Source organism: Heloderma suspectum, chromosome 2, assembly GCF_057233095.1.
Source record: "Heloderma suspectum isolate Gila_16-S chromosome 2, 16-S_ref, whole genome shotgun sequence".
Lineage (NCBI taxonomy): Eukaryota > Metazoa > Chordata > Lepidosauria > Squamata > Helodermatidae > Heloderma > Heloderma suspectum.
The window spans coordinates 347,810,455-347,838,226 of record NC_139459.1 but is presented as its reverse complement, the minus strand read 5'-3'; the positions used below and the strand labels follow the sequence as shown (position 1 = coordinate 347,838,226).

Sequence of the window (27,772 nt, the reverse complement as noted above, 5' to 3'; positions counted from 1 at the left end):
CAAATATAGTTGCATTTTCCCCTCTTCTTGCAAAGCCAGTCCTTTAAAGTCTTTGTTAGCAGTATTATAATGCCATTAATTAGCACAGAATCATACTTCCAGGGCCTTCTTGCCCATGGGTCAGGGGTCTGGAATATAAATATGGGGTCTACTTAAATGAGTCTGGGGTCTTTTGGGGGTCTTCTTATAGGTCTTCCCAAAACCCTCATTCAGACCATTCCACCATTCCAGATAAAATTGGCCATCTTCAGTTTGAAGTAGCCACTTCAGACTTTTGTTTTTTTTTTTTAAGCAAAATCATTTAACCCTTTTAGTACCACATTAGCAGACCCTTGCCTGGCTCTCATGCAGTTACAGAGTGTTACCTCTGTCCAGTACCAAAAGTGACAGTGGTGATTCTCTTAAGATTCAACAGCACCTCAGACTGGCCCCTGGACACAGTAAGAAAAAGGGTCGAATCATCTCCCCACAGAAAAAGGCTGAAGAGAAAGGAAAAATCAGTTTGCCTGTATCCCCATCAGAGAATGTCACCCAGCCTTCTTCATAATCCAGGGACACTTTAATCTTCCTGAGCTCCCTTCCCAAGTACAGAGTGGCTGGGTCACTTCCCGAGTACAAAATGGTTGGCTTTGGGGATGTTGAAGCTGAGAGTTGCCAAGATGTGGATGCTCTGTGAATGTGATTCACTTTCTTCTGAATAGCCCAGACCCCTTCATTTGGATTAAGGCTGAACTCTCCCTTCCTCTTGACAGACTCTCGTGCGACCCCCACAGCCCACTCTGCTGGCTGCCCTTCCAGCTCTACCACCCACCAATGTCTTCCTGAACTGAATTTCTCACGGCCCAACACACAGGGAATACTGTCAAATCTCTCAGACTTGGCACGTAGAAACTGCTGTGTTGCTCCAACTTTCACTTCTTTCAGATCACAAGACAGAAGGAGTTTACGTTGTGCTGTATCTGGATCCAGAGTCACACTCACTGCAGAACAGAGAGAGAGAGACAGAGAGAGAATGAATAAAAGAAGAGGCTGGGTGTTGTCAAGGAAAAGGGTCTGTGATACTGCTTGAGAGTCACAACACCTCCAGGCTTGAGATGGTCCAACAAAGAATTGAAAAAGTCCCTCCCTCCAACAGAGGCAGGTTGAGGATAGAGAGAAAGCACTGGTTGGTTCAGGTACTTGAGACACAGAACTGAGATTTTCATATTGTCACATCCTTAGTAAAGCAGATAAATAGACTCAGTCCTAGAACAGAACTGGATAGTAAACATAAAATCTACCTTTAGTCCAACTTCTCACCAGAAGAAGGGATTATAGTAACAACTGAACAGATTTATAGTAAGCTGTAGAACAGGGGTTGTTAAACCCCCAGGGCCTGCTTGAGAGAGCTGAAAATGACTGAGGCCCACCAGTCACAAAATGGTGACAGATGGTGGAGTTTCGCATGAAATTTGGGGGGTTGGACTTGATGGCCTTGTAGGCCCCTTCCAACCCTACTACTACTATTCTATTCTATGACCAGCTGCCAATTGCTGATATCATTTTATATTGATATCTAATCCCTCTTTGAAAATGGCTGAATTCTTTTCCACAGCTATTTCCTTGTAGCAAGGAGTTCCATAATTCAGAAACTTCAGATGTCTTGCTCCAATTTGCAGTCCTTTCAGATCAAGAGATAGAAGGAGTTTAAGTTGTAGTTTTATCTGGATCCAGAGTCACACTCACTGCAGAACAAAGAGAGAGAGTGAGAATGAATAAAAGAAGAGGCTGGGTGTTGTCAAGGAAAAGAATCTGCATCAACTGCTGAAGAATGACTCAACATTTCCAGTGGTCCAACAAAGAACAGAAGTCCCTCCCTCCAACAGATAGAAAATTATCCCCATTCCTCCTAGATGGATTCTTATCCCTACTTATCTAATCCCCTCTCTTCCTCTACTTATCTAATCCCCTCTCTTCCTATCTGCTACTTCTTAGCCAAGTCTTCTTTACCACTACTACTATTACTACAGTCTTTAACTCCTACAAGCAGGTCCTACTTTGATTGTAATCAGAAGAAAGACAGCCTATAATAGGTTTTCCTTATGCCTTGCCTTCTAGATGTTGGTCTCCCTCTGACTTTCACTTCTTTCAGATCATCAGACAGGAGTTTAGGTTGTGCTGTATCTGGATCCAGAGTGACTCTCACTACAGAACAGAGAGAGAGAGAATGAAATAGGAGGCTGGGTGGTGTCAAGGAGAAGGATCTGCATCAACTGCTGGAGAATAACTCACAATACCTCCAGGCTTCAGGCAGTCCAACAAAGAACAGTAAAAGTTCCTCCCTCCAACAGAGGCAGATTGAGAAAGCACTGGTTGATTAAAGCACTTGAGACACAAAATTGAGATATTTTGATATTGCCACATCCCCAATAAGGCAGAAAAATAGAGTTCATTCTTGAATCAACACAACTAGAAAGTAAAACAAAAACAAATCCCAACTAGCTACAGTCCAACTTCTTGCCAGAAGGGATTCTAGCAACAACAGAACCGATTTATAGAAAGCTTTAGAACGTTCAAAGCATTTTATATGCATTATGTCACTTAAAAACGCCTCTTTTACCAGAATATAGAATGTGTTGAACCATCTGCCTAATGCAATCTGTTTAAATAACTGAACATGGGATTGCTGTTCTGCCTCCATCCCCCATCAAAATTTTCCCCAACTCCAAGAAGTTATTTACCTTTCTGCAGTGCTTGTTCCAGATACTCTGTTATGAAGAGAAAATGGTGATAAATTCATACATCATACACATTTCACGTAACTGCCCCTCTCCACATATCCAAGGTTTCTCATTTAAACTAAACATATAAATTAAGACTAAACATGTAAATAAAGTGGCATATTTTATTTATTTAGCGAGTTGCCATCTGGACTTTGTTGGGAGTAAAGGCTATAAACAAGACTACAGGCAAGCAAATTGGAGGCTCTCCTAGACATCTGAGATTCTCCTACACTAGCCTTTCCCCTCAGTATTGATATCAGTTACACACATATTTATTCCTGACGATCCAACACAGCCTTTGCAAGTGTAGCTCAATCTTCTCAGGTGTGAACTGACATATTGCTTCTGCTGGTTTGGAGCTGAAGTTTGGGCCAGAAAGTCCTGCGTCTCTCTGCTACCTGCCTGCCTTTCTTTGTTTGTTCTACAAACCTGCCACTCCATTGCTGTGCCCATGGTTTGTTGTAGGGTTCACAGCAGTCCAGGTTCGGACATCATGCTGACAACTTCTGATCGCACCGACAGGACGTTGCTTACGAAAAACAGAAGTGGCTCACACACAGCATGCATCCCAGCAAATCATGGGTTAATTAAGTAACTAACTCACCATTTGCCACTATGATGTGTGAACTCTGAGCCCCTCTGGTTCTCTTTCTGGGTTGTTCGTGGTTAGCACGGCTGGGTTCACACAACAAGACAACCCAGAATTCAGCAACACATACCATAGGTTAGTGTTATGTGCAAACCCAGCCATGTATGTATTTCATTCACACGCGCACACAAATATATACGTACGTGTGTGTGTGTGTATGTGTGTGTGTGTGTGTTCTCTCTCTCTCTCTTCTCTCTCATACTTGCTGGGAATAATCACCTGAAAAACATCAATTACAACCTTGAAACTTGTAAGCTTGCCTAATATTGTATTTCCAGCTGGCATCCACTTATTGTTACTAATGAACCTATGAAAAAATTTCCATGGAAAAATGAAGCACTGGAAAAAAATTTAGCCCCACATCACTGCTTGGAAGAGCAACTGCAACGCTGGCAGCAGGAGTGGATAGCTGAAGATTTTCCCAGCCGTCACTACACTTCAGGGAAGAAGGGCAGGTAAACGGATGAGGTTTCCCCAACACAGCCCCTCCTCCCCACCGCAGAAGAGCTCACAACTGCGTAAGGCCAAGTCATTGCACAAGTAATACTGCACTAGGGCTAGCACTAGTACAGGGTCCACCTCCCCCCTTGAAAAATATTGCCAGAAGTGGATTAGTTTTTCCAGAGAGTGAAGGTATTCTTCAAGCAATACCTAGAACCATCTTTTATTCCTTCTCAAAGTAGTAGTTCAGCTGGCATACAAGATTCCGATCACAATCACCTGAAGAGATTAAGTTGTCTGACCCTAAAGAGAGACTTAGGACTTGAAACACACTGGGCCTTAATATGTTTCTGTCACAGATCTTTCCTTTTGTTTCAGCTCTAGATCAGACTCTCTTGAAGGTAAAGTCAGCTTTTCTTTAACATGGAACTGAGTTTTCCTGCCACCAAGCGAGACATGGACTATTCAAGAGATCCACGGAACGTTTCCCAGTACCTTCACATTTTTCAGTAGCCTCTTCTAGAGTAGCATTTTTCTGAGTGTAACTTCTCAGTTTCTCCTCCAGTCCTGGAGACAGTTGCACCAGCTGCCTCGCTTGTGCTTTCTCACATCTAGAAGGGAAGATGGTTAAGATTAAGAAGTGGATAAAGAAATAAGGCTGCAATATTTAATCAGTTAGAATGATCAACCAAGTAAACAAAAATCTTTAAACAACTCCAAAGTGCCCTGATTACCTGAGCAGCAGGTTTCAAAATTATATACATACACTTTAACTCAAGTACTTATAAAGGAGGGGGGCACAACCTTTTCATTCCCAAGGGCAGCATCTGGTGTCTGCTGGGGTGGGGCGGGGCGGGCCGCTCATACACACACTCTTCTCACACTCACCCCAGCAGCAACACATACTGCTCTTGCAGCAACAGCATGAAGGTACTGAAACCCCCTCCCTGTGACAGCCATCCTATTGCAATCACCAAAAAAAGAAAAATTGCTCTAGGAACAAGCTCCATGGTTCCTGCCATGGAGCAGGAACCTCATTCCTAGAGCATCCCAGAACACAGAACATAGGAAGCTGCCTTATACTGAGTCAGACCACGGGTCCATCTAGCCCAGTATTGTCAACACTGACTGGCAGCAGTACTCCAAAGTTTCAGGCAGGAGTTTTTCCTGCCCTATCTGGAGATGCCAGGGATCAAACTTGGGAACTTCTACACACAAAGCAGGTGCTCTACAACTGAGCTACAGCCCCTCCCCTATTTTCCCCATCCCAGAAAGTAGGCAGGAACCATGGAGTCTGTTCCTAGAGGGTTTCTCCTGCGATTTTTTCGGTGGTGGCAGATGCTGGGGGCCACCAGACAGGGCTTGGGGAGCTGCCCAGAGGCCGCATTTTTTGCATTCCTGTTATACACTGTAGACGGCAAGCACTCTCTTAAAAGAGGCATCCCCCCTTTTGTCTCACCTAAAGAGGAAATGCCTTTAAGACAGGGACTCACATCCCGCAGCTAGCCCGCAGCCCCGGAATGTGTTTCGTGCGGGACCATTCTCACCCATGCTGCTGCTGAATTCCTCCACGCCATCGCATATCAGAAGGGTTGCTTCTGTGCCACTAATCGCGGTGCAGAGGAAGCGATGCTGATCAGGGTCGCTAAAGACCCCTCCTCTCCCTACAGCAGCTGGTTTTGCAGCATCCATGCCGCCATTAGCAGTGTGGGAGCAATGATGCTCACTGGGGTCACTGGGAGAGGAGGTGGCTTTTGCTTCCTCCACTTTCCAGCACTGTTGTTTCCAGGTCACATGTGCAGCCACCCCCCGCCCCCACTAACACTGGATGTGGCCTTTCAGGCTGAAAAGGCTGTGCACCCCTGCTACAAGATGGCACAACACGTGTGCATTATCTAAAACACAAAAAATGCTCTTTGCTTCAGAATTATTGTTAATTCATACTGTTTATCCTGATCGACAGCAAAGACAGTTAGGCTGGTGAACATGAGGGATGGGGCCATCTTGGTAGTGTCCCCACAGTTTTGGAACTCCCTTCTGGTTAACCTATCTCAAGGAGCGCCTCCAGCAACACCAGATAGGCTGCTCAACAAGATCAGCCTCGGATGGCCTTCTCTCTGCCCCATCAGCCAGGACAGCTAGGCTGGTGAGGATGAAGGAGAGGGCCTTCTCTGTGGTGGCCCCCACTCTGTGGAACTCCCTCCCTAGGGAACTCCACCATGCCCCCTCTGTAATGAGCTTCCACCACGCATTAAAAACATGGTTGTTCAGGCAGTCATTTGGGGTGGGTTGGGGTAATTTTAGAAATGTGATGTTTTTAATGTTGAATTTTATTGTTTTGAACTGTTTTTATTGTTGTACATCGCCCAGAGTGGCTGGGTGACCAGCCAAATGGGCGATTGATTGATAGACAGACAGACAGACAGACAGACAGACAAATAAAACTTATGGATGGCCCCTTCAGTGCAGGCTATTAAGAGGACCTTGAAATCTTATCTCTTCACTGTCGCTTTCCTTGAGAGTGTAATTAGGTTGTGCGATTCAACAGCAGTTTTTCATACTTAATGTATGCTTATCTGATGCACCTAACGTATCTTATATCATTCTTATGTATACCACGTTGTGAGGTTATGCTCTAAAAAGCAGCTTAGAAATACACTGAATAAACTCAATCACTGGGTTGCACTTCCAAAAGAGAAGTGGCAGGCTAGGGGCTTATTCAGGAGTAGGTCCTATCATACAGAAGTGCCCAGGAATGCTGTTTGAAGGCTGGAGTTTTTCCTGGGAAGCAGTTGCTGTTCCACTCATCTTCCCTCCAGGATGGATAGGGAAACCCTTCTGCAGACTAGTTTTTTCCCCAAGGAGTTAAACTGACTCAGGCACCCTGTCCCTCCGTCTCAAGCATTAGGCTGCTCTTCCCAATCAATCTCACACATAACTGCTTTGCAGTCTTTATATACAAGTCTTAACCATCCTTGTTGTCATCCCTACATATAGCAGAGGGCATGGATATTAAATAATATATACTACCCCTTTCGTATTCCATGTAAAACGTTCTGGCAAATAGAAAACAATAACACTGATTTTAAATAGTTATTAGAATCTGATGCTGATATACAGAGCCTTGCATAAGTATTCACCCCCCCCCCCTTTGACTTTTCCACATTTGCTTGTGTTACAGCCTGGAATTAAAATGGATTTAATTAGGATTTCTTGTCACTGATCTACACAAAACAGTCCATAATGTCAAAGCGGGGGGAAAATCTACATAGTTTACAAAATGATCTACAAATACACTGAAAAGTATGGATTGCATAGTCGCCCCCTTTGCTTTGACAGAGATAAGCTCTGATGCAACCAACTGCCTTCAGAAGTCACATAATTATTTGAATGGAGCCTACCTGTGTGCAATTCAACATCAGGACTGTTAGTGGAAATTGTTCCCTTGAAGGTGGAGTCCCCCACCCCCCAAAATGGGGTTACTTTAAGATTGTGAGGGGGAAAACCCCCAAAACTAATCTGGGCTAATTTACTTTCCATAGATGTTTGAGATACCAACCTCTGCTATATAACCCTCATTTATACCCAGCAAGTCTGAATAAAGGAGCATGTTACAGTATCTATGTTACAGTATCTGGTGAGCGCTACTTTAAGCCAAGTAGGTGGGTATTTATAAATATTTTTCTTAAAAGGGGGATAAGACCAGTAAGACGTTAAATTAATGTCACTTTTTATTCCATTCCCCATAAGTATAAGCCCTGATACTGGGCCTCCCAGATCCTTGCTGCGGCAGGTGCTTTGTGTCTGAGGATTTGCAACTGAAGAAGACTTCATAGTCAAAATGTGTCTGCCAAATGATTTTAAATAGTGATTAGTATCCAACGCTAATATATTTTATTTGCTTTACAGCATTTTCTGTAATTATTCATAGAATCATAGAATAGTAGGGTTGGAAAGGGCCTACAAGGCCATCGAGTCCAACCCCCTGTTCAATGCAGGAATCTAAGTCAGAGCATCCCTGACAGATGGCTGTCCAGCCTCGTCTTGAAGGCCTCCAGTGTGGGAGAGCCCACCACCTCCCTAGGTCATTGGTTCCATTGTCGTATTGCTCTTACAGTCAGGACGTTTTTCCTGATGTTTAGCCGGAATCTGGCTTCCTGTAACTTGAGCCCATTATTCCGTGTCCTGCACTCTGGGATGATCAAGAAGAGATCCTGGCCTTCCTCTCTAGGACAACCTTTCAAGTACTTGAAGAGCACTATCATATCTCCCCTCAGTCTTCTCTTCTCAAGGCTAAACATGCCCAGTTCTTTCAGTCTCTCTTCATAGGGCTTTGTTTCCAGTCCTCTGATCATCTTTGTTGCCCTCCTCTGAACCCTCTCCAGTTTGTCTGCATCCTTCTTAAAGTGTGGTGCCCAGAACTGGACACAGTACTCCAGATGAAGCCTAAGCAGTGCTGAGTAGAGGGGAACTAGTACTTCCCGGAATTTGGAAGCTATGCTTCTATGAATGCAGCCCAAAAGAGCATTTGCCTTTTTTGCAGCCACATCCCATTGTTGGCTCATATTCAGCTTGTGATGGACAACAATTCCAAGATCCTTCTCGCTTGTAGTGTTGTTGAGCCACGTATCCCCCATCTTGTAACTGTGCATTTGGTTTCTTTTTCCTAGGTGCAGAACTGGGCATTTATCCCTATTAAATGTCATTCTGTTGTTTTCTGCCCAGCGCTCCAGTCTATCCAGATCACTTCGAATTTTGTTTCTGTCTTCCCAAGTATTAGCTATCCCGCCCAATTCTGTGTCATCTGCAAATGTGATCAGCATTCCCTGCACCTCCTCCTCCAAGTCATTAATGCAAATGTTGAAGAGCACTGGGCCCAGGACTGAGCCCTGTGGTACCCCACTCGTTACGTCTCCCCAGTTTGAGAAGGTCCCATTGATAAGCACTCTTTGGGTCCGATTCTGTAGCCAACTGTGGATCCACCGGATCGTTGTTTCATCTAGCCCACTTTGAGCTAGTTTGCTCATCAGGATATCATGGGGCACTTTGTCGAAAGCTTTGCTGAAGTCGAGGTATATGATGTCTACAGCATTCCCACGGTCTACAAGGGAGGTAGGTTACTTGATCAAAAAATAAGATCTGATTTGTCTGGCAGGATTTGTTTTTGACAAATCCATGCTGGCTTCGAGTAATCACGGCATTGATGTCAAGGTGCTTCCAGATGGATTGCTTGATCATCTGCTCCAGAATTTTCCCAGGGATTGATGTCAGACTGACTGGTCTGTAGTTCCCAGGTTCCTCCTTTGTACCCTTTTTGAAGATAGGGACAACGTTAGCCCTCCTCCAGTCATCTGGCACTTCCCCCGTCCTCCATGATTTCTCAAAGAGAATAGACAGCGGTTCTGAGAGTTCTTCTGCCAGTTCCTTTATGACTCTAGGATGCAGTTCATCTGGCCCTGGAGATTTGAACTCATTCAAAGTAGTTAGGTGTTCCTTGACCATATGCCTATCGATCTCAAGCTGCAATCCTGCCCCTTCAGCCTGTACTTCGCCTTTGCCAGGGGGGTCATAGACCCTCTTTTGGGAGAAGACTGAGCCAAAGTAGGAATTGAGCACCTCCGCCTTTTCTTTGTCATCTGTTATCGTTTTGCCATCCTTATTTAATAGCTGAACAACCATTTCTTTCCTCTGCCTTTTACTATGCACGTAGCTGAAGCCTTTTTGTTGCTTTTAGCATCCCTCGCTAACCTCCGCTCGTTCTCAGCTTTAGCCTTCCTGACACCATCCCTGCAATTCTGTGCTACCTGCCTGTACTCTTCCTTTGTTGCTTGGCCCTCTTTCCACTTCCTATATGTGTCCTTTTTTGTTTTCAGGTCATCCCTAAGCTTTTTGTGAAGCCACATTGACTTCTTCTGTTGTCTTCCACCTTTTCTTCTTGTTGGAATTGTTTGTAATTGTGCCTTGAGAATTTCCTTTTTTAAAAGCTCCCACCCATCTTGGACTCCTTTTCTCGTTAGCGTCGCTTGCCATGGGACCTTACTGATCATTGTTCTGAGTAATATGCATTGTATATGATTATTAATTTGAAGTTACTCATCCTATGTTTATCTAGTCTTATGTTTGTATTTTCAGTTGTTTATTATTAACTGATGTTCCATAAATTATTTTACTTGATTTCTTGTGTTAAATTTGCTGGGTTTCTTGACCTCATGTGTGTCCCTGGTTCTAACTGGTCAGGAAATATTTCCTGGCTATGTTTTGCTTTTGGGCTCCAATTCCCATGAGGCCCAGCCAGCCTCCCCAATGGTAAGGGATGATGGGAGTTGTAGTCCAACATTTCGAGGGCCAGAAGTTCCATAACTGTATGCCCTCCCTAGAATCTGAAGAGTTTAAATCCTACAGATGTAGCAGATGGGAAACAGCATCTCAGGAAACTTCATAGTGTGCTTTTGAAGAAGACTTCTTAGAGACTAATGGCATCCAACAGAGTTTGTGACACTATTATGAAGAAACATGGCGGTTTTGCAAAACAAAACAAAACAAAACAAAACACACAACTGGAACTGAAAGTCTTCCACAGCAGATGAAAGGGAAAGAGCCACATACCTGCTCAAAGTGTCTTTGATGTCCTGAAAGAGAAAAATGGGTCTCAGTTAGGCAGACAGAACAAGCAGGGGGATGCTTCTTGTTCCATTACCCCTTCCTTGTCTGTGGGAAACTAATCCTCAGTCCCAGGGATCGTGCCTTATTGATTCCAAGGGACCAGGAGACTTGGTCTAAAGTCTCACCTGCAGGAATTCACTTGCTGGCTGCTAGCACTTCACCCCCAACTCTGTGATCAGCTGATTGAGACACGCGATCTCCTCTGAGAGTTTGGTGACATTTTCTTCTCGCTGCTTGTCCATTTCTTTCTCCAGAAACAAGGTCTCCTCTCGTTTCGACCACTGTAATGCGCTCTACGTGGGGTTACCCTTGAAGACGGCTCAGAAGCTGCAGCTGGTACAGAACGCGGCGGCTCGCCTGATTAAAGGCAGCCGCCGGCGAGATCACATCCCTACAGTGCTAAAGGAGTTGCACTGGTTACCAGTTGTTTTCCGGGCCAAATTCAAGGTGTTGGTTTTGACCTTTAAAACCCTATATGGTTCCGGCCCAGCCTATCTTAAGGAGCGCCTCCAGCAACACCAGACTGGCCGCTTAACAAGATCAGCCTCGGATGGCCTTCTCTCTGTCCCATCAGCCAGGACAGCTAGACTGGTGGGGATGAGGGAGAGGGCCTTTTCTGTGGTGGCCCCCACTCTGTGGAACTCCCTCCCTGGGGAACTCCGTCATGCCCCCTCTTTAATGAGCTTCCGTCGTGCATTAAAAACGTGGTTGTTCAGGCAGGCATTTGGGGTGGGTTAGGGTATTTTAGAAAACGTTTTTATTGTAGAATTTTATTGTTTTAAACTGTTTTATTATATGCTGTACATCGCCCAGAGTGGCTGGGTGACCAGCCAGATGGGCGATTAATAAATTTAATAAATAAAATAAAATAAACAGATCCTCCAGCTGGGCTAGGCAGAAGCACTTTTTTTCCTCAAGGAACTTCTGCATTTTTTCAAAAGCAGCTATGATCTTCTGCTTCTCCAGTCGCAGCTCTGTCTGCAGGAGAAACCGAACTTGGGAGAGGGACAAAACTTTTCAAGCAGGGATACGCAAGTTTTAGCTGGCCTTGGTAGCCAACCCAGGATTTGTGGCCATCATGACCCTGCCCCAGAGTGAGTTTATCATCAGAAGACACCCTACACTTTGAAGACAGGAGCCAAAGCTCAGTGCAATCTCAGCCCCTTCCCAGTTCCAGACTCAGAAAGGCTCCCCAGAGAGTGAACATGAGCCCATGCAACCTCCTTTCCCTCACTCCACTGATCCTCCGCAGTGCTCAGCGCATAAGCTCTCCGCAGCTTCCACCACTGCCTCCCCACCTTTTCCGTCCCAAACGGACTAGAACGGTTGTTTGTGGAGAAGGAGGAAGGAGGTGGAGGAGGGGCGGGGATCATCCAGATGGGAGTTTGGCCATCCCAAATATTACAAGATGCAACCACAATATGAATTTTGTTAAAATAAAAAAGATGCAGTGATGTTTAATGGTGACCCTTTACACATGTACGGCATCTGTTGAGAGCCAGTGTGGTGTAGTGGTTACATTGTTGGATTAGGACTGGAGAAACCTGGTTTCTAGTCCCTACTTTGCCATAAAGCTCACTGGGTGACTTTGGTTCAGTCACCAACTCTCAGCCTAAGCTACCTCACAGGGCTGTTGTGAGGGTAAAATGGAGAGAAGGGTTCTAGACCCCACTCGGCTATGAAGCTGAGTGACTTTGGGCCAGTCACTGACTCTCAGCCTAACCCACCTCACAGGGCTGTTGTGAGGATAAAATGGAGAGGAGGATCATGAATGCTGCCTTGGGTTCCTTGGAGGAAAAAGGCAGGATAAAATTGTAATAATAATAAATAATAAACCAGAATCCAGTCATGTATTGTGTAGTGGTGGAAAACTTCCCATATTTTCACACCAAATTATCTATTTCTAGTCCTCTGCAAATGTTAAAAATACGTTGAAGTAAATTAATGAACCATTGTGGCCCTTAACGGACCATCTCATGCACCACTCCTTCGGGATCCTAACATGAGTGTGCTTGTAAACAGATTTCAGTGCATTTTAAGAAAAAAGATGGCAAAACAATGTAAGGGAAGTATTCCAGGAAATTAATTTCCAATGTCTTTCAATATAAACATTTAAACTACCTGGGCAGAGCAATCCAACCGGTCAGGGAGAGAGAAGCCATGGCACTTCCTATGTCCCACCAGGCTTGTAATAGCAAGGCGAAAGGGTGGTGGCAGAAACTTTCTTTTTCCATTTCCTTTTTTGCCCACTGTTTAAACTTTCTTTATGTTTACCTCCCATTGGAAGGGCAAATAAGCACACCAGCATTACAGATGCTCTACCTTTCCCCCCTTTCTGAGGGTATGCTGGGGGGATCCAATGCCTCACCCAATCTTCCCCTCTTGATGTTACCTCTGTCAGAATGCAGACAGCGGAGCAGCAAGGACAACTCAAGTGTCTGCCCCCATAATAGGGAGGCTTGTGAGGGTGGCCCTCTGCCAGTGGAGAAGTGGATCTGCTCTATCCTACGGCATCTGGGATGTCCTCCTAGGGAACACAGGATTACAACGAAGTAGGCATTATTGATCTTTTTTCTCTCTAATAAAAATTTCCCCCCCTAATATACTTTTGGCTGGGGGGTGGGGGGGATATTTATACTGAATATAAAATTAACATGATGTAGTTTTCAGTTGTTGATTTTCTTTTTAAATAAGTAACCATGCTACATCCCCTTCATGGATCACTGCCTTGTTGTGGCGAAGGGGCTTGCGTAACTCAGTGAAGCCATAAGCTATGCCGTACAGGGCCACCCAAGACGGACAGGTCATGGCAGAGAGTTCTGACAAAATGTGGTCCACTGGAGAAGGAAATGGCAACCCACTCCAGTATTCTTGCCAAGAAAACCCCATGGAACGTATCACAAGGCTAAAAGAGATGACGCCGAAAGATGAGCCCCTCAGGTCGGAAGGTGTCCAATATACTACTCGGGAAGAGCAGAGGGGATTTCCAAGAAGCGCAATAAAGAGTGAAGCGGCTGGGCCAAAGCCGAAAGGACACTCAGCTGTGGATGTGTCTGGTGGTGAAAAGAAAATCCGATGCTGTAAAGAACGATATTGTTTAGGAACCTGGAATGTCAGATCAATGAATCAAGGTAAGCTGGAGGTGGTCAAACATGAGATGGCAAGATTGAACATCGACATCTTGGGAATCAGTGAACTAAAATGGACAGGCATGGGCGAATTTAATTCAGGTGACCATCATGTCTACTATTGTGGACAAGAATCCCTTAGAAGAAATGGAGTAGCACTCATAGTCAACAAAAGGGTGGGAAAAGCAGTACTGGGGTACAATCTTAAAAACGATAGAATGATCTCAGTACGAATCCAAGGCAAACCATTCAACATCACAGTAATTCAAGTCTATGCCCCAACCACTGAGGCCGAAGAAGCTGAGGTTGATCGGATCTATGAAGACCTACAACACCTTCTAGAACTAACACCAAAAAAAGATGTCCTCTTCATCATAGGGGATTGGAATGCTAAAGCAGGAAGTCAAGAAATCACTGGGATAACAGGCAGGCATGGCCTTGGTGTACAAAATGAAGCAGGACAAAAGCTAATAGAGTTTTGCCAAGAGAACACGCTGATCATAGCAGACACTCTTTTCCAACAGCACAAGAGACGACTCTACACATGGACATCACCGGATGGTCAATATCGAAATCAGATTGATTATGTCCTTTGCAGTCAAAGATGGAGAAGCTCTATACAGTCAGTAAAAACCAGACCTGGAGCTGACTGTGGCTCAGATCATGAGCTTCTTGTTGCAAAATTTCGGCTTAAATTGAAGAACGTAGGGAAAACCACTAAACCATTCAGGTATGACCTCAATCATATCCCTTATGAATATACAGTGGAGGTGAGGAATAGATTTCAGGGATTAGACCTGATAGACAGAGTACCTGAGGAACTATGGACGGAGGTCCGTAACACTGTTCAGGAGGCAGCAACTCAATCCATCCCAAAGAAAAAGAAATGCAAGAAAGCAAAGTGGCTGTCTGATGAGGCTTTACAGGTAGCTGAGGAAAGAAGGGAAGTGAAAAGCAAGGGAGAAAGGGGAAGATATATCCAACTGAATTCAGAGTTCCAGAGAATAGCAAGGAGAGACAAGAAGGCCTTCTTAAATGAACAATGCAAAGAAATCGAGGAAAACAACAGAATGGGAAAGACTAGAGATCTTTTCAAGAAAATCGGAGATCTCAAGGGAACGTTTTGTGCAAAGACGGGCATGATAAAGGACCAAGAAGGCAGGGACCTAACAGATGCAGATGAGATTAAGAAGAGGTGGCAAGAATAGACAGAAGAACTATACAGGAAAGATCTTAATGTCCCTGATAGCCATGACAGTGCGGTCACTGAACTTGAGCCGGACATCCTAGAGAGTGAAGTCAAGTGGGCCTTAGGAAGCATTACTAACAACAAAGCTAGTGGAGATGACAGTATTCCAGCTGAGCTATTTAAAATCCTAAAAGATGATGCTATTAAAGTGCTGCATTCAATATGCCAACACATTTGGAACACTCAACAATGGCCGCAAGACTGGAAAAAGTCAGTTTACATTCCAATTCCAAAGAGTGTTCAAACTACCGCACCATTGCGCTCATTTCACATGCCAGCAAGGTGATGCTCAAAATCCTACAAGCTAGGCTTCAGCAGTATGCGAACCGAGAACTACCAGAAGTACAAGCTGGGTTTCGAAGAGACAGAGGAACTAGAGATCAAATCGCCAACATTCGCTGCATCATGGAGAAAGCAAGAGAATTCCAGAAAAACGTCTATTTCTGCTTCATTGACTACGCTAAAGCCTTTGATTGTGTGGATCACAACAAACTGTGGCAAATTCTTAAAGTGATGGGAGTACCAGACCACCTTACCTGTCTCCTGAGAAACCTGTACGAGGGTCAAGAAGCAACAGTAAGAACCAGACATGGAACAACCGATTGGTTCAAAATTGGGAAAGGAGTACGACAAGGCTGCATATTGTCACCCTGCTTATTTAACTTATATGCAGAGTACATCATGAGAAATGCCAGGTTGGATGAATCAGAGGTCGGAATTAAGATTGCTGGGAGAATTTTCAACAACCTCTGATATGCAGACGATACCACCCTAATGGCAGAAAGTGAAGAGGATCTAAAGAGCCTCTTGTTGAGGGTGAAAGAGGAGAGTGCAAAAGCTGGTTTGAAACTCAACATTAAAAAAACTAAGATCATGGCATCTGGCCCTATCACTTCCTGGCATATAGGAGGGGAAGAAACGGAAGCAGTGACAGATTTTACTTTCTTGGGCTCCAAGATCACCGCATACGGTGACTGTTGCTATGAAATTAAAAGACGCTTGCTCCTTGGGAGGAAAGCTATGGCAAACCTAGACAGCATAGTAAGAAGCAGAGGCATCACCTTGCCGACAAAGGTCCGTCTAATCAAAGCTATGGTTTTCCCAGTAGTAATGTATGGCTGTGAGAGCTGGACTATAAGGAAGGCTGAGCGCCGAAGAATTGATGCTTTCGAACTGTGGTGCTGGAGAAGACTCTTACGAGTCCCCTGGACTGCAAGGAGGTCAAATCAGTCCATACTAAAGGAAATCAACCCTGAGAGCTCATTGGAAGGACAGATACTGAAGCTGAAGCTCCAATATTTTGGCCACCTAATGCGAAGAGAAAACTCTCTGGAAAAGACCCTGATGCTGGGAAAGACTGACGGCAAAAGGAGAAGGGGATGGCAGAGGATGAGATGGCTAGATAGCATCACTGATGCAGTGAATATGAACTTGAGCACGCTCCGGGAGAGAGTGCAGGACAGGAAGGCCTGGTGTGCTATGGTCCATGGGGTCACGAAGAGTCGGACACAACTGAACAACAACAAACCATGCTACATAAGGTCCCAGTTGACTGAGGGGAACCCACATCATTACTGAAATAGCCATAGTTTCACTGACCAAGTGTTTAATGGCTCTTCTAGGTGACACCCAGACCCTCCATCTTAGCAGTAACAAGAACACATACTGGAGGCTTTTCACATCTCTGCTCTTCATACTGTTTCAGATCAATAAGCTTCTCAGTCTCTTTTGTCAAAGATGGAAGCTGTGCCTGGATTTTTTCCTGCAGGAACAGAAAACAGTTCTTCTCTGGGGGAGGGCAAATCATCCAATACCCATTAAGAATAACCTGGAAAAGCCAAGTTTGATCTGGTAGTGAAGGGCTGAGAAGCAGTTTTTACTTTCAGAGCTTCCTGCAATTTCCTTTTTTTTTAAAAAAATGTTGTTGTTGCTGTTATGATGATGATTGGCAATTACAGCAAAAAGGGGGTGGAGATCACAAAAGAGAGAGGAAAAAGAAGCAAGAAAATAAAATATCCATACACAATAATCATTTTACAATATTTTATTGTGTAAAATAAAACACAATAAAGTAAGATATCCACACACAAAAACAAGGAAAAAGAAGGAATTAACACTTCCATTTCAAATATATACATTAATATAAACAGTCCATATAGCTAAATAAGCTAAATAAGCATCCATATGAAATTGACGGCTGTCGGAGATCTATTCAAATGTAGCAAGAGCAGTAAGATCTGCAGTCCACCGAATGACAGGTGGTGGGTGTTTATCCTTCAAGACTTGAAGTCTCTTAGAGAGCAGTCCTATGGGTTGTGCCCTCGATGATCGTACGCCCCTGAACTCGGAGGCTTATGATCATCCAATACAGGTCAGGAGGAGCAGTGCAGGTGATCTTCACCTCCTGGACCTCCTGCCCTGCTTTCTTCACTACACAGGTTTTTTTGCCCTAGCGAAGGTGTTTCAGAGAGGGAGGAAACGAGGCCGCAGAAGTCTCAGGAGTGCTCATTTCCTGCCTCTCTGGTCTCCTCCCCTCCCCTCCCCTCCCCACCCACTGAAATGTCCCCTGTTCCCCCTCTCCAAGATCAAGTTCCTGATCTCGGAGAGCAGCTGGCATGATTCTTTCCATGCCAGCTGTAAGGGGCAGGGAGGCGGATCACTGATTCCCCCCTCCAAGGCTGGAGCGCTGTCTCCGACCTTGAGGTGGGGGGAGTCCGAACTATCCTATGACTGTGGGGGGACCGTAGGATTGCTCCCTTAAGTGCTCTTGGTATCCACTTTTGCCGTCCATCTGTTAATCCCGACATGACATGGATGTAATTTAAAAGTGTATGGACAGATCACAGATTTTTCATGAACAAAACGTATAAAAGCAATAACTTCCAGCCAAAAACAAGCCACTTACATGACAAGCCTACATCAATGAGGCACTGTCCTCACTACATTGCCAGCATCTGGCAGAGTTAGCCAGTTCCCTTTTAACAAGCCTCTGTGCTGCCTTATATACGTGAAATATTTTTTGTTGAATCAGACTCAATTTTGAATATACGGTGATAGTACATATGGAAGCTAGGGCAGCTTTCCACTGATTTGACTGTACACAGCATTCCAACTCCTTATTCCATTCCTCTTGGACATTTTGAACATCTACTTTCATTCCAAAATACTTTTAGACACTACTGTAGGCTTAGATTTCTGTAAAGAACCAATTAATTCCTCCAACAGTCTATGAAGTGCTGAAGCACTCACTGCTGATGGCCCATATTGAGCTTGCTCCTTTATTCATTATACCCCACAATGGGTTCTCTCTGTTGGTCATCCTAAAGTGGGGGTGCACAACTTTTTTGTTCCTGAAGACCACATGTTATATTAGGTCAGGGGCCGCATGTGCACATGCCATTACATGTATGCTGCTAGCAGCAGTGGAGAAAGAGCAACCTATAAGAGGATCTCTGGGGGAGGGAGCTGAGAGCTGATTTCAGTGAGAAGTCAGCAGGCGGGAGAAATTCAATGGCGGGGGTGTCGTGGCTCCCATGGGAGAGCCCATGCAGCTCACAGGTTGTGCACCTCTGCTCTAAAGAGTGATGGAATATTAGGAGAGTGATGCTGGGACCTATAAACAATACTCATTGCCTGTTTTCCTACCTTATACTCTTGGGAAGCCTCTTCCATAGGGAGCACACAGTGATTTCGGTGCTTCTTCGATCTGTTGCACACCACACAGAGAGGGACTTGATCCTCCTTGCAGAAGAGTTTCAGGGGCTCCTGGTGCCTCACACACTCCCCTCTTCCCTTCTGTTTTCTTCTCCTCCCGATGTTTCTGGATGATACCTAAAAGATTAGCGAGTTGTCTGTTTGGCCTGAATTTCTTGTGTACGCAAGGTTCTCTACACTGAGGGCAAGATGTGGGTTGGTCTGATGCTCCACAGCACTGGGTGATACAGGCTTGGCAGAAAATGTGCCCACAGTCTATGATCACTGGATTTTGGAAATATTCCAGGCAGATGGGACAAGTCGCTTCATCGCAGAACTCTTGGATGAGATCCCCAGTTGCCATGGCTGCCTGTCTTTCCCTGAAGAGGAAATGGGAGAGATTTACCTTTGTTTCCGATTTCACACAGTGACTGAGGGGTCCCTTTAATTGAACAGCCTACGGGGGGGGGGGGACCCTTTAAATGAGCTGGAATCAAGAGTAGGACAAACTAGATGAGCAGGAACAGATCCTTAATTTAGTTAATTAAATAATAAGCAAAAAGGTGTGCAACTTACTGACCAAGTGAGAGAACATTCCTGATATGCTCTCTGGCTACTGGGAGGTGGGTGTCATGTTCCCCAGCCTAGACCCGTCCTGTGGCTCCAAAGAGGCCCCAGAGGCAGAGGACACCCTGCCCCCATTATGGCCTTCAACACCCCCACCCTGTAGGAGCCAGCAGCTACAAATCAGGCAGTAGCTCTTTAAGAAACAACCTGCTTCACTGAGGAAGTGGAGCTAACTGCAGGTCTTGAGCTGCTGGCCTTTGTAGGGCTTCAGAAAGCTTTTGAGGCTGCCGAGTCTCAGCGAACTTGGAGCTGGCCAAGGTCCTGGAAGACCCTGCCTGGTCTAACTTGCCTGGCCACTCAGCACCCCAAACCAGACTTGCCTTGCCTTGATGTGACTGGACCTCATCACATCACTTAACTTGCCAAGTCCTTGCCTGTACATGCCTTGAGCCACTGGGTGCCTTGAACCAAGTTGGATAGGATAGTGGGCCAGCTCCAAGAATTTTGTTATACTAGGCAAGGTATTATGGATGATATTCTGGAGGTGACGGACTCGAGCTTGGGGAAGCTGGGGGTGGCGACGGCCAACAGGAAGCTCTGGCGTGGGCTGGTCCATGAAGTCACAAAGAGTCGGAAGCGACTGAACGAATAAACAACAAGGCAAGGTAACATTTTCCCAGCAGCCTGCCGAAATCTTGTCTGTTGAATAGAATTAACACTGGCATACTGAAATTACCTAGGGTTTCCAGGGACATTGTCTTTAACAACAACAAAAAATTTAAATGTTTCAGAAAAGAGTTTAGGAGTGCATTCCTACAATACCAATGCTCACTCCAATTTCAGAGCCCCCCATCATACCTTAAGCCCTGCTGGCAAGAGCCAGGCAGAGTGGGAGGAACACATTTTTGCCTCCCGGGCCTCCTTTGTGCTATTTTGAGCTAGATGGGCTTTTGAGCCCATCTTTAAATCTTTGCACTGCTGCTAGGTTCTATTTGGTATTATTTTAATTTTATATTATTTTTTGTTTTAAACTTTTAAACTTTAATATTGTATTTTATCATGCTGTATTTTACAGTTTTAATGTTGTGAACTGGCCAGAGAGTTCTGCCCAGAGAGTTTTGACTATTGGGTGGTATAAAAATGTAATAAATAAATAAATGGAACATTCAGAGGGGGTGCTTATTTCACCATGATCCCTAAGCCTGGCAAAAATCATACCTATTGTGCTAATTTTCAGCCTACTATGTTAATTAATGTAGATATTAAAATGTTAACTGCTATTTTAGCTGATAGACTTCAAGAAGTTATTACAACATTGATTCCAACAGTTCAGGTGGGATTGATCAAAAATAGACAGGTGGCTGACAATTTTAAATTAGTTGTAGATCTGGTAGCTTTAAACAGTGATAGAACAGACCAGGCCACCTTTGTCTCTTTGGACACTGAAAATGCCTTTGATAAAATTTATTGGCAATTTGTTTTTGCTACTTTGACTAAATCTGGCTTTCCTTTAGAATTTTCAAAGTGGGTCAGAACTTTATATTCATTTCCAGGAGCTAGAGTTATGACTAATGGCTTTTTCTAGCTTTTTTCCCACTTGAGAGAGGAACCAAACAGGGATGTCTACTTTCTCCTTTGATATTTATGTATGGAATCTCTGGCTTGTGCTGTTAGACAGAATCGTCGCATTCCTGGATTTGTGCATGATTGTTTAGAATATAAAATTACTCTATTTATTCTTTATGCGGATTATCTTTTATTGTTTATTTCTGAACTCCAGTTGTCTGTGCCAGCACTGACGCAGCTGATTAATACATTTGGCAATTCGTTTGGTTATTCAATTAACCGGTCAAAATCCAAACTGATGCTGATTGGAGATTCTTTATCTCTCAGTGTATTAGCAGACTGGCAGTTTGGATGATGCCTGGATGTTATTACTTACCTTGGAATACTTATTCCTAGAAATATATCTCAAATAATTAAGCCTGATTTGAATAAATTGATTAATGAGATTTATCAGGATTTAGACAGATGGGCATATTTAAAGCTGAGTTTGTGGGATAAGGTAAATACACTTAAGATGGATACTATACCTTGGATTGTTTAAGTTATGTGAGATTCCCTTATCTGGAAAACATTTTCAGAAAATCAATGCTTTGTTTTGTAAAATGGCGGGGGGGGAGTTCCTGCCCACCAAGATTATCTCTGAAAAGATGCAACTTCCAATTAAAGAAGGTAGATTTGGTTTTCCAGATCTTGCCTTATATCACTGGGTTTATCTGCTGACTTGTACTGAATTTTGGTCTTTCCCATCTGCATCAGATCTTCCGCCTTGGTCAATTTTGGAATCTTGTCCGATTCCTCTCTCTAAAAAGATGGCATTCAGTTCTAGACATACAAGAATGCATAGGGTTTTCCCACAGTTTCTACAGATACAGATGTGTGCCATACAATGTCACATCAATTACAGTTTGATCTATTTTCTCATGTCAAATTGACTTTATCAGGCAATCCAGATCTAAAAATTGGTAAGAAAATGTTTTTGTGGCTGACATGGACAGACGGCGATTTTTACTTTGAATCAACTGGTGGGTGCCAATGATGAGTTTTTGTCGTTTTCTATCTTATTTATTTATTACATTTATATACCACCCAATAGCCAAAGCTCTCTGGGCAGTTTACAAAAATTAAAAACACAAAATACAATTGTGTGCTAAATATGACTTGCCAGCTACAGCTGAATGGCTATATTCGCAACTGCAGTATTTGTTAGAATCTAAGTTTGGCCCAGCTGCTCTTACAGCATCAGAGTCCCCATCATTATTGGAAGAAGCACTTACTGAGGTAGGTCAGGCAAAGTGACCCACAATCCATGTCTATAAATATTTGTTATTGGTGAATAAATATGATATACAGGGTTTTAAGCAGGAATGGAATAGGGAATTGGATTGTCCCAATCAAACTAATCAGCAGATAACTGCTTTGGTGTCTATACCTATCACATCTATGGCTCTTAGGCTGCATCTTATTCAGCAAAAACATTTGTTCCATGTCTTTTGGACACCACAGCAGCTCTTTAATACGGGATTGTCTAATTCTGCTAATTGCTGGCAGTGCAATGCGTGACCCCATGGACCACAGCACACCAGGCCTTCCTGTCCTGCACTCTCTCCCAGAGTGCGCTCAAGTCCATATTCATTGCATCAGTGATGCTATCTAGCCATCTCATCCTCTGCCGTCCCCTTTTAAACATATGTTTAAAACTTTTAAACATATGTTTTGGCAATGTCCTGTAGTTGTTTCTTTTTAAGAGGAGGTAAATACAGATAAATTTTGTGCTGGAACACTCCTTAGTATTTGCTGATGTACATGCTCTTTTAAATTATTTACCTGCTTTATGAAGATTAACAAATGGTGAGCATAAGCGGACTCTCTGCATCCTCTTGACAGCTAAAACACTGATATTACAACATGGGAAGGATAAACGCTCACCTCCTATAATGCAATGGATTGAGGACCTTTTAATGCTTTCATCTTTTGAATGGGTGGCATACAGACACCTCTTTCAAGTGGACACTTATTTGGAGATGCATATCTGACCCGGTTTGCACATAACGACTATCCATGGACTATTTAAGCCATGGATATTGGGACTGTGTGGGAGTGAGCGAGCATGCTGCCCTCTGACCACTTGCTGTTTTGTTTCTGCTTTGGTACCCAACCAACAGTTTCTGTTGTTGGTAACCTAACAACAAACTACCTCTCTCAACAACCCAGAGTCCCAGGTTCAGATGTCATGGAGCACAGTTGTTTTCCAAAGTGGAAATAAAGTAGAAGCAGCAAGTGGCCAGGAGGCCACTTGCTCGTTCCCACACAGTCCCAACTATCTATGGTTAAACAAACCCATGGGTAGTTGTTATGTGTGAACTGCGTCAGTGACTGAGGGATTCCTTTATCTGAAAAGTCTAAGGATGGGGGAAACGCTTTAATGAGCTGGAATCAAGAGAATGACAAACTAGATGATTAGAAAAAAAAAAGGTAAAGGTGTCCCCAACCAGTCGTGTCCGACTCTAGGGTGCGGTGCTCATCCCCGTTTCTAAGCTGAAGAGCCAGCGCTGTCCGAAGACGCTTCCGTGGTCATGTTGCCGGCATGACTGAACACCGAGGTGCACGGAATGCTGTTACCTTTCCCGCCGAGGTGGTACCTATTTATCTACTTGCAATTTCTTGCTTTCGAACTGCTAGGTTGGCAGGAGCTGGGACTGAAGACGGGAGCTCACTCCGTCACGCAGCACTCGGGTCTCGAACTGCTGACCTGCCGACCTTCCAGTCTGCAGTTCGGCGTCTTAACCACTAAGCCACCGCGGTCCCTAAATGATTAGAAACAGACCCTTAATTTAATTAATAAACAAGCAGAAAAGTGTGGTTGTAATCAATGACTAAACAGGATAATATTTTTGATATTTTCACTGGGTACTGGACTAGCTCAAGGAATTCTGTCATGCTAGGCGAGGTAAAATTTTGCCAGAACCCTACTGAAATCCTGTTGAATAGAATTAATATTGGCACATGGAAACTGCCTTGCATTTCCAGAAATACTATCTTCTTCAACCCATTTTTAATTTGTTTAAAAATCACTACGTTTCAGAAGAGAGTTTAAGTAATCTATATTAAAACCACTCTCCTCAAAAGCTCAAAGGCTGACCCAGCACCAACAACCACAGATAAGCCCAGACAAAACAAACCAACTATATCAGAAGCAAACTAGGATGGTGCTTAGAGCAAGTACCTTCAGATGACTTAAGCAAACAAGTCAAGCCACACACAGCAGGGAGAGGCTGGAAAGAAAGCATGGGTCAATGGAGAGTGATCTGGGGGCTCAAATTCCTCCCCACCCCCAAATATATCGGACAGTCCTGAATAATGAAAAATAACCCCCGTCTTCAGAACCGACTTTACCTTTTACTTAAATTTGATGACTCTTTGACTTTAATTTGTACTCATAAACAGGGTAGTTGAATTGGACAATTGTGTCTCTCTCATACACTCATGATAATGCATGCCTATGGCTCGCTTCAGACAACATGCTGTGGCTCGTCATGAGTTACTTAACCCACAACGAACTGTGGCGCCCACGGACACAATATTGCATATCCAACCCCAACTTGGCGGCAGTCACGTTGTGTGAACCTGGTCTGATTTAGAGTTATGTGAGGGTTGTTTAACCCTCACATAACCCACACTTGCCAGATTCTCGTGACATGATATTCAAAATGGCAGGCGCATGCACCCTGCGCACGTCTCAGCCTCACTGTGGGCTAAAGAACCCATGGTGGGCTGTTGGCTCATGCGAACAGCCCCTATGTGTGAAATGAAAACTGTATTTTGCAGGACTTAAAGGAACATTTTAATTTTTGTACGTCAAAAGACAATTTGAGAAAGCCATAAGAATATCAGATCTGGGGAGGGGGAGACCCTAAATAAAGCACTCTTTACATTATAAAAAAACATATAGACAAGCTCCCCTTCCCAGAAGCACAGAGAGGCTGCTCCTTTACTTGCATTATGGACTGGAAAGTAATCCATCTTCCCACACCTCCAGTGACAGTTCATTGCAAGATAGACCTCAAGCAGAAAGCTGTTAAGAAAGAACCACCAGAATGACTGGAAATCCTCCCTCCAAATGGCTATGCAGCCCCAGGCACATCCAGGGGGAGATTCTGTTGGCCTCCATGGGACTTGCTTCCAAGTATTGAAGTGAAAACATTTTTCTTTCACTTTAAAAATCACTTTTAAGAGAGGAACAGCAAAAAAACTGAACAATACTGTTAACTGGTCATCAGTTCATTAGTTTCTGTTATCTAAACAACGAGCCCTCAGCGAATAGAAAAAGACACTTTTGGCACATATGCATGTCTACTTAAAAACAAGTCCCACCTAATTCAATAGACTGGTGTGCATACCAATCATACTTTCTGAATGACAGCCAAGCCACCACCCTCCCCTCTACCTTGCAGGAGGATGAAAATACAATAAGGTATCATTAATGCAAACCTCACAGGCTGTGACATTAAATGCTGCACACATGGAAGAGAGCTGCACGACACACACACCCTTTCAGTTTGTGCTAGGCCTCAGCCCTACAATATGTTTTACTGCAAGCTTGCCAGATACAAGCCCTGCTGTAAGTGAATAAGTAAACATGTGCGGAGTGCCTTTTCCTCTCCACTGAGTCACCAAAGCCTGGCCCCAGACACACACACACAGGACCAAGGAACAGACCCTTCTAGAGTCTGCTATGAGGAGGGGCCATAGAGAGGCCTCACTTTGTGAGCAGAAATTCCCAGCTTAAATCTTGGACTCTGCATACCAGTGTGCGGGTCATGGTCAAAACCAGCAGCTTATCGCTGTTCAAATTAAGCACTGCTCCTCTCCTTGCAGGAAGCGAGTGGGGCAGCATGCAAAGCCCAGTAGTTCCCAAAAGTGGGCTACGACTCCCATCACCCCCACCAAGTGGGGCCAATGGTCAGGGGTGGTGGGGGATGTAGCCCCAGCATCATCTGAGGATCCAAGCTCAGGAAACACGGGGCCACAGGCTCACGCCTCTCCTTTGCATCTCCTTTCCAAGGAAGAGTGTTAAATTCATTCAAGTAAGGGTGCAACCCTATGCATGCGGAGACAGAAAAAAAACTCCTACAGCTGAGTCGTAGGGCTTTTTTCTGGCCATGTCTACACAAGGCATTTATTGTGTCGCTCAACTTAGTTTGCAGGTCTATTACATGACATTGTCAGCATCCAGGGCCGCTCCCGCGCTAGCCCCACTGCAAGGCGTCGCAATTTAAACCTCTTTTAATCGGCTTTGAATAAACCACGCGGCGTACCGCGATTTTTTCAGCGCCTAGATGAGGCTGTTTTACATTCAATATGCTGCTGAGGAAGGGCGTTTGGTTACCTTCGCCGGAAGAGCCCATCGTCAACGCCCCGTGCAGAAGTAAAATGCTCCGCGGAGCTCCCGATTTTTCCTTTACTGTAGAGGAGCGCTCTGTCTCAACAGGAGCGCACCCTCAGGGTATAACCCTATGCACAACTTACCTGGGAGTAAGCCCCACTGTGCTCAGCGGCGCTTGCTTCTGAGTAGGCGTGCACAGGACGGCTCCCTTAACCTCTTGCCTACGGGCTTGTGTTGTCTCCCTTGGCTCACAAGACTCCCCGCCCGTCGTGCACGCCCTAGCTCGCCGAGTGTGGCCATTCTAATAATAATAATTAATAATAATAATAATAATTTAAATCTGTATTTTAAACTCCTGCACTGCTGCGAGGTTTTACTGTGGTTGTATTGTTATATTGTGGTTTTAATGGTCTATATATTTTAGATTGTTTTATTGTGTGTTGTTTGGTTTTAATTTTTGTGAACCGCCCAGAGGCTATTGGGAGATATAGAAATTAATTAAATAATAATAATAATAATAATAATAATAATAATAATAATAATAATACAACAGCAAACCTTCCGGGCCACCCAACGCCCGCTCGCCGCCGCAAACCGAAAGCAAGCCGCACACACGAAATGGGCGCTCGACTCCCGCCCACAATCCTGGGGTGCCTCGCTTGTGATTGGTGACGCTGACCATCAGCAACCTTCCGAGAGCTTTCCCGCCCAATGAGGAAGAGGAGCCCAGGCCCGGCCGCCGGTGCTCCAGGCTACTCCCGCCTCCCGTGCCGCCCCTTCGGGGCGGGCTCGCGGAGAGCGGGAGGGTTTGAACGTCGCCTTTTCTCCGCCAGTTGTGTAACGCGCGCCTGCGCAGCCCGCCGCGCCCCCTGCTGCGCTTGCAGGGGTTGAAGCCAGGACCCAAACGCCTTCAAAAGTCAGCGAGCGACCTTGAAACAGGCTTCAGGCGTGCGGGATCTTGCTTTGGTGTTTTTTCTTTTACTGCAACCCCGAAGTCCGCCAACCCGAGCCTGGAGCAGAAGACACGCCCTCAGCGGATTCCAAGCCCAGGGGCTTGTTTCCAGTGCCAGAACTGAACCACGGTCCTGCCACACACAAAATCCTCTCTGGGCTACCCCAGGCTTTCTTCATTTCAGCAAGAGAAATGGGGGTCGGGTGAGTGGCTGGCTAGGTTCACAGGTTCGCTGCGCAACACGCCACGGTGGCTTGTTTAAGCTGCAGCACGTGCCAGGCGCCATTTACCTAATCAGCTGCCTGGGTGCAGCCTATCCTTGGCCTGGGCAGCACGGCTTGTTGGCAGGTTAAACAACCCTCAAATAACCCAAGGGCTGTTGTTCGGTTGAGGGTTGTTTCCCACTCCAACAAGCTGTGCCACCCAAGTTTGGGCGACGCAACAAGGTGTACCCAGGCAGGTGAATAAGCAAATGGTGCCCAGCAGGGCTGTGCCTTAAACAAGCCACCGTGGCTTGTTTAAGCCATAGTGATTGTATGAATCCAGCCAGGAACTCACACCACTCCCACACCCAATTATCTTCCTGAGCTGGAGAAACCCCAGCCACCCAACTAAGCGGGGAGGCTGAGATGCCTCAAGGCTGGAGGCACCAAGCCAGAGTTCTTATCTCGATTCAAGGCCATAAACCTTCTAAGCCTGCCAAAGGGCCAGCACAGCTG

The 27,772-nt window shown here is 44.9% G+C and overlaps 1 protein-coding gene and 1 pseudogene across 2 annotated transcripts; both read right to left on the bottom strand.

Annotated features, from left to right (window-relative positions):
* Positions 1-246: 246 nt before the first annotated feature.
* Positions 247-1,209, bottom strand: LOC146355424 (butyrophilin subfamily 1 member A1-like; the record flags this gene model as incomplete). Its single annotated transcript, XM_084829884.1, has 1 exon — positions 247-1,209. A coding segment is annotated over one exon (801 nt), but the record flags the coding sequence as incomplete, so codon positions are not given.
* LOC146355423 (zinc finger protein RFP-like) lies at positions 247-26,630 on the bottom strand (annotated as a pseudogene). Its single transcript, XR_014787174.1, has 9 exons — positions 26,245-26,630; positions 23,338-24,790; positions 18,538-18,965; positions 16,559-16,654; positions 10,459-10,481; positions 4,348-4,463; positions 2,721-2,747; positions 2,091-2,184; positions 247-1,724 (listed from the first exon to the last, which is right to left on the bottom strand). The product of XR_014787174.1 is annotated as a zinc finger protein RFP-like (transcript).
* Between the last annotated feature and the right edge of the window lie 1,142 nt (positions 26,631-27,772).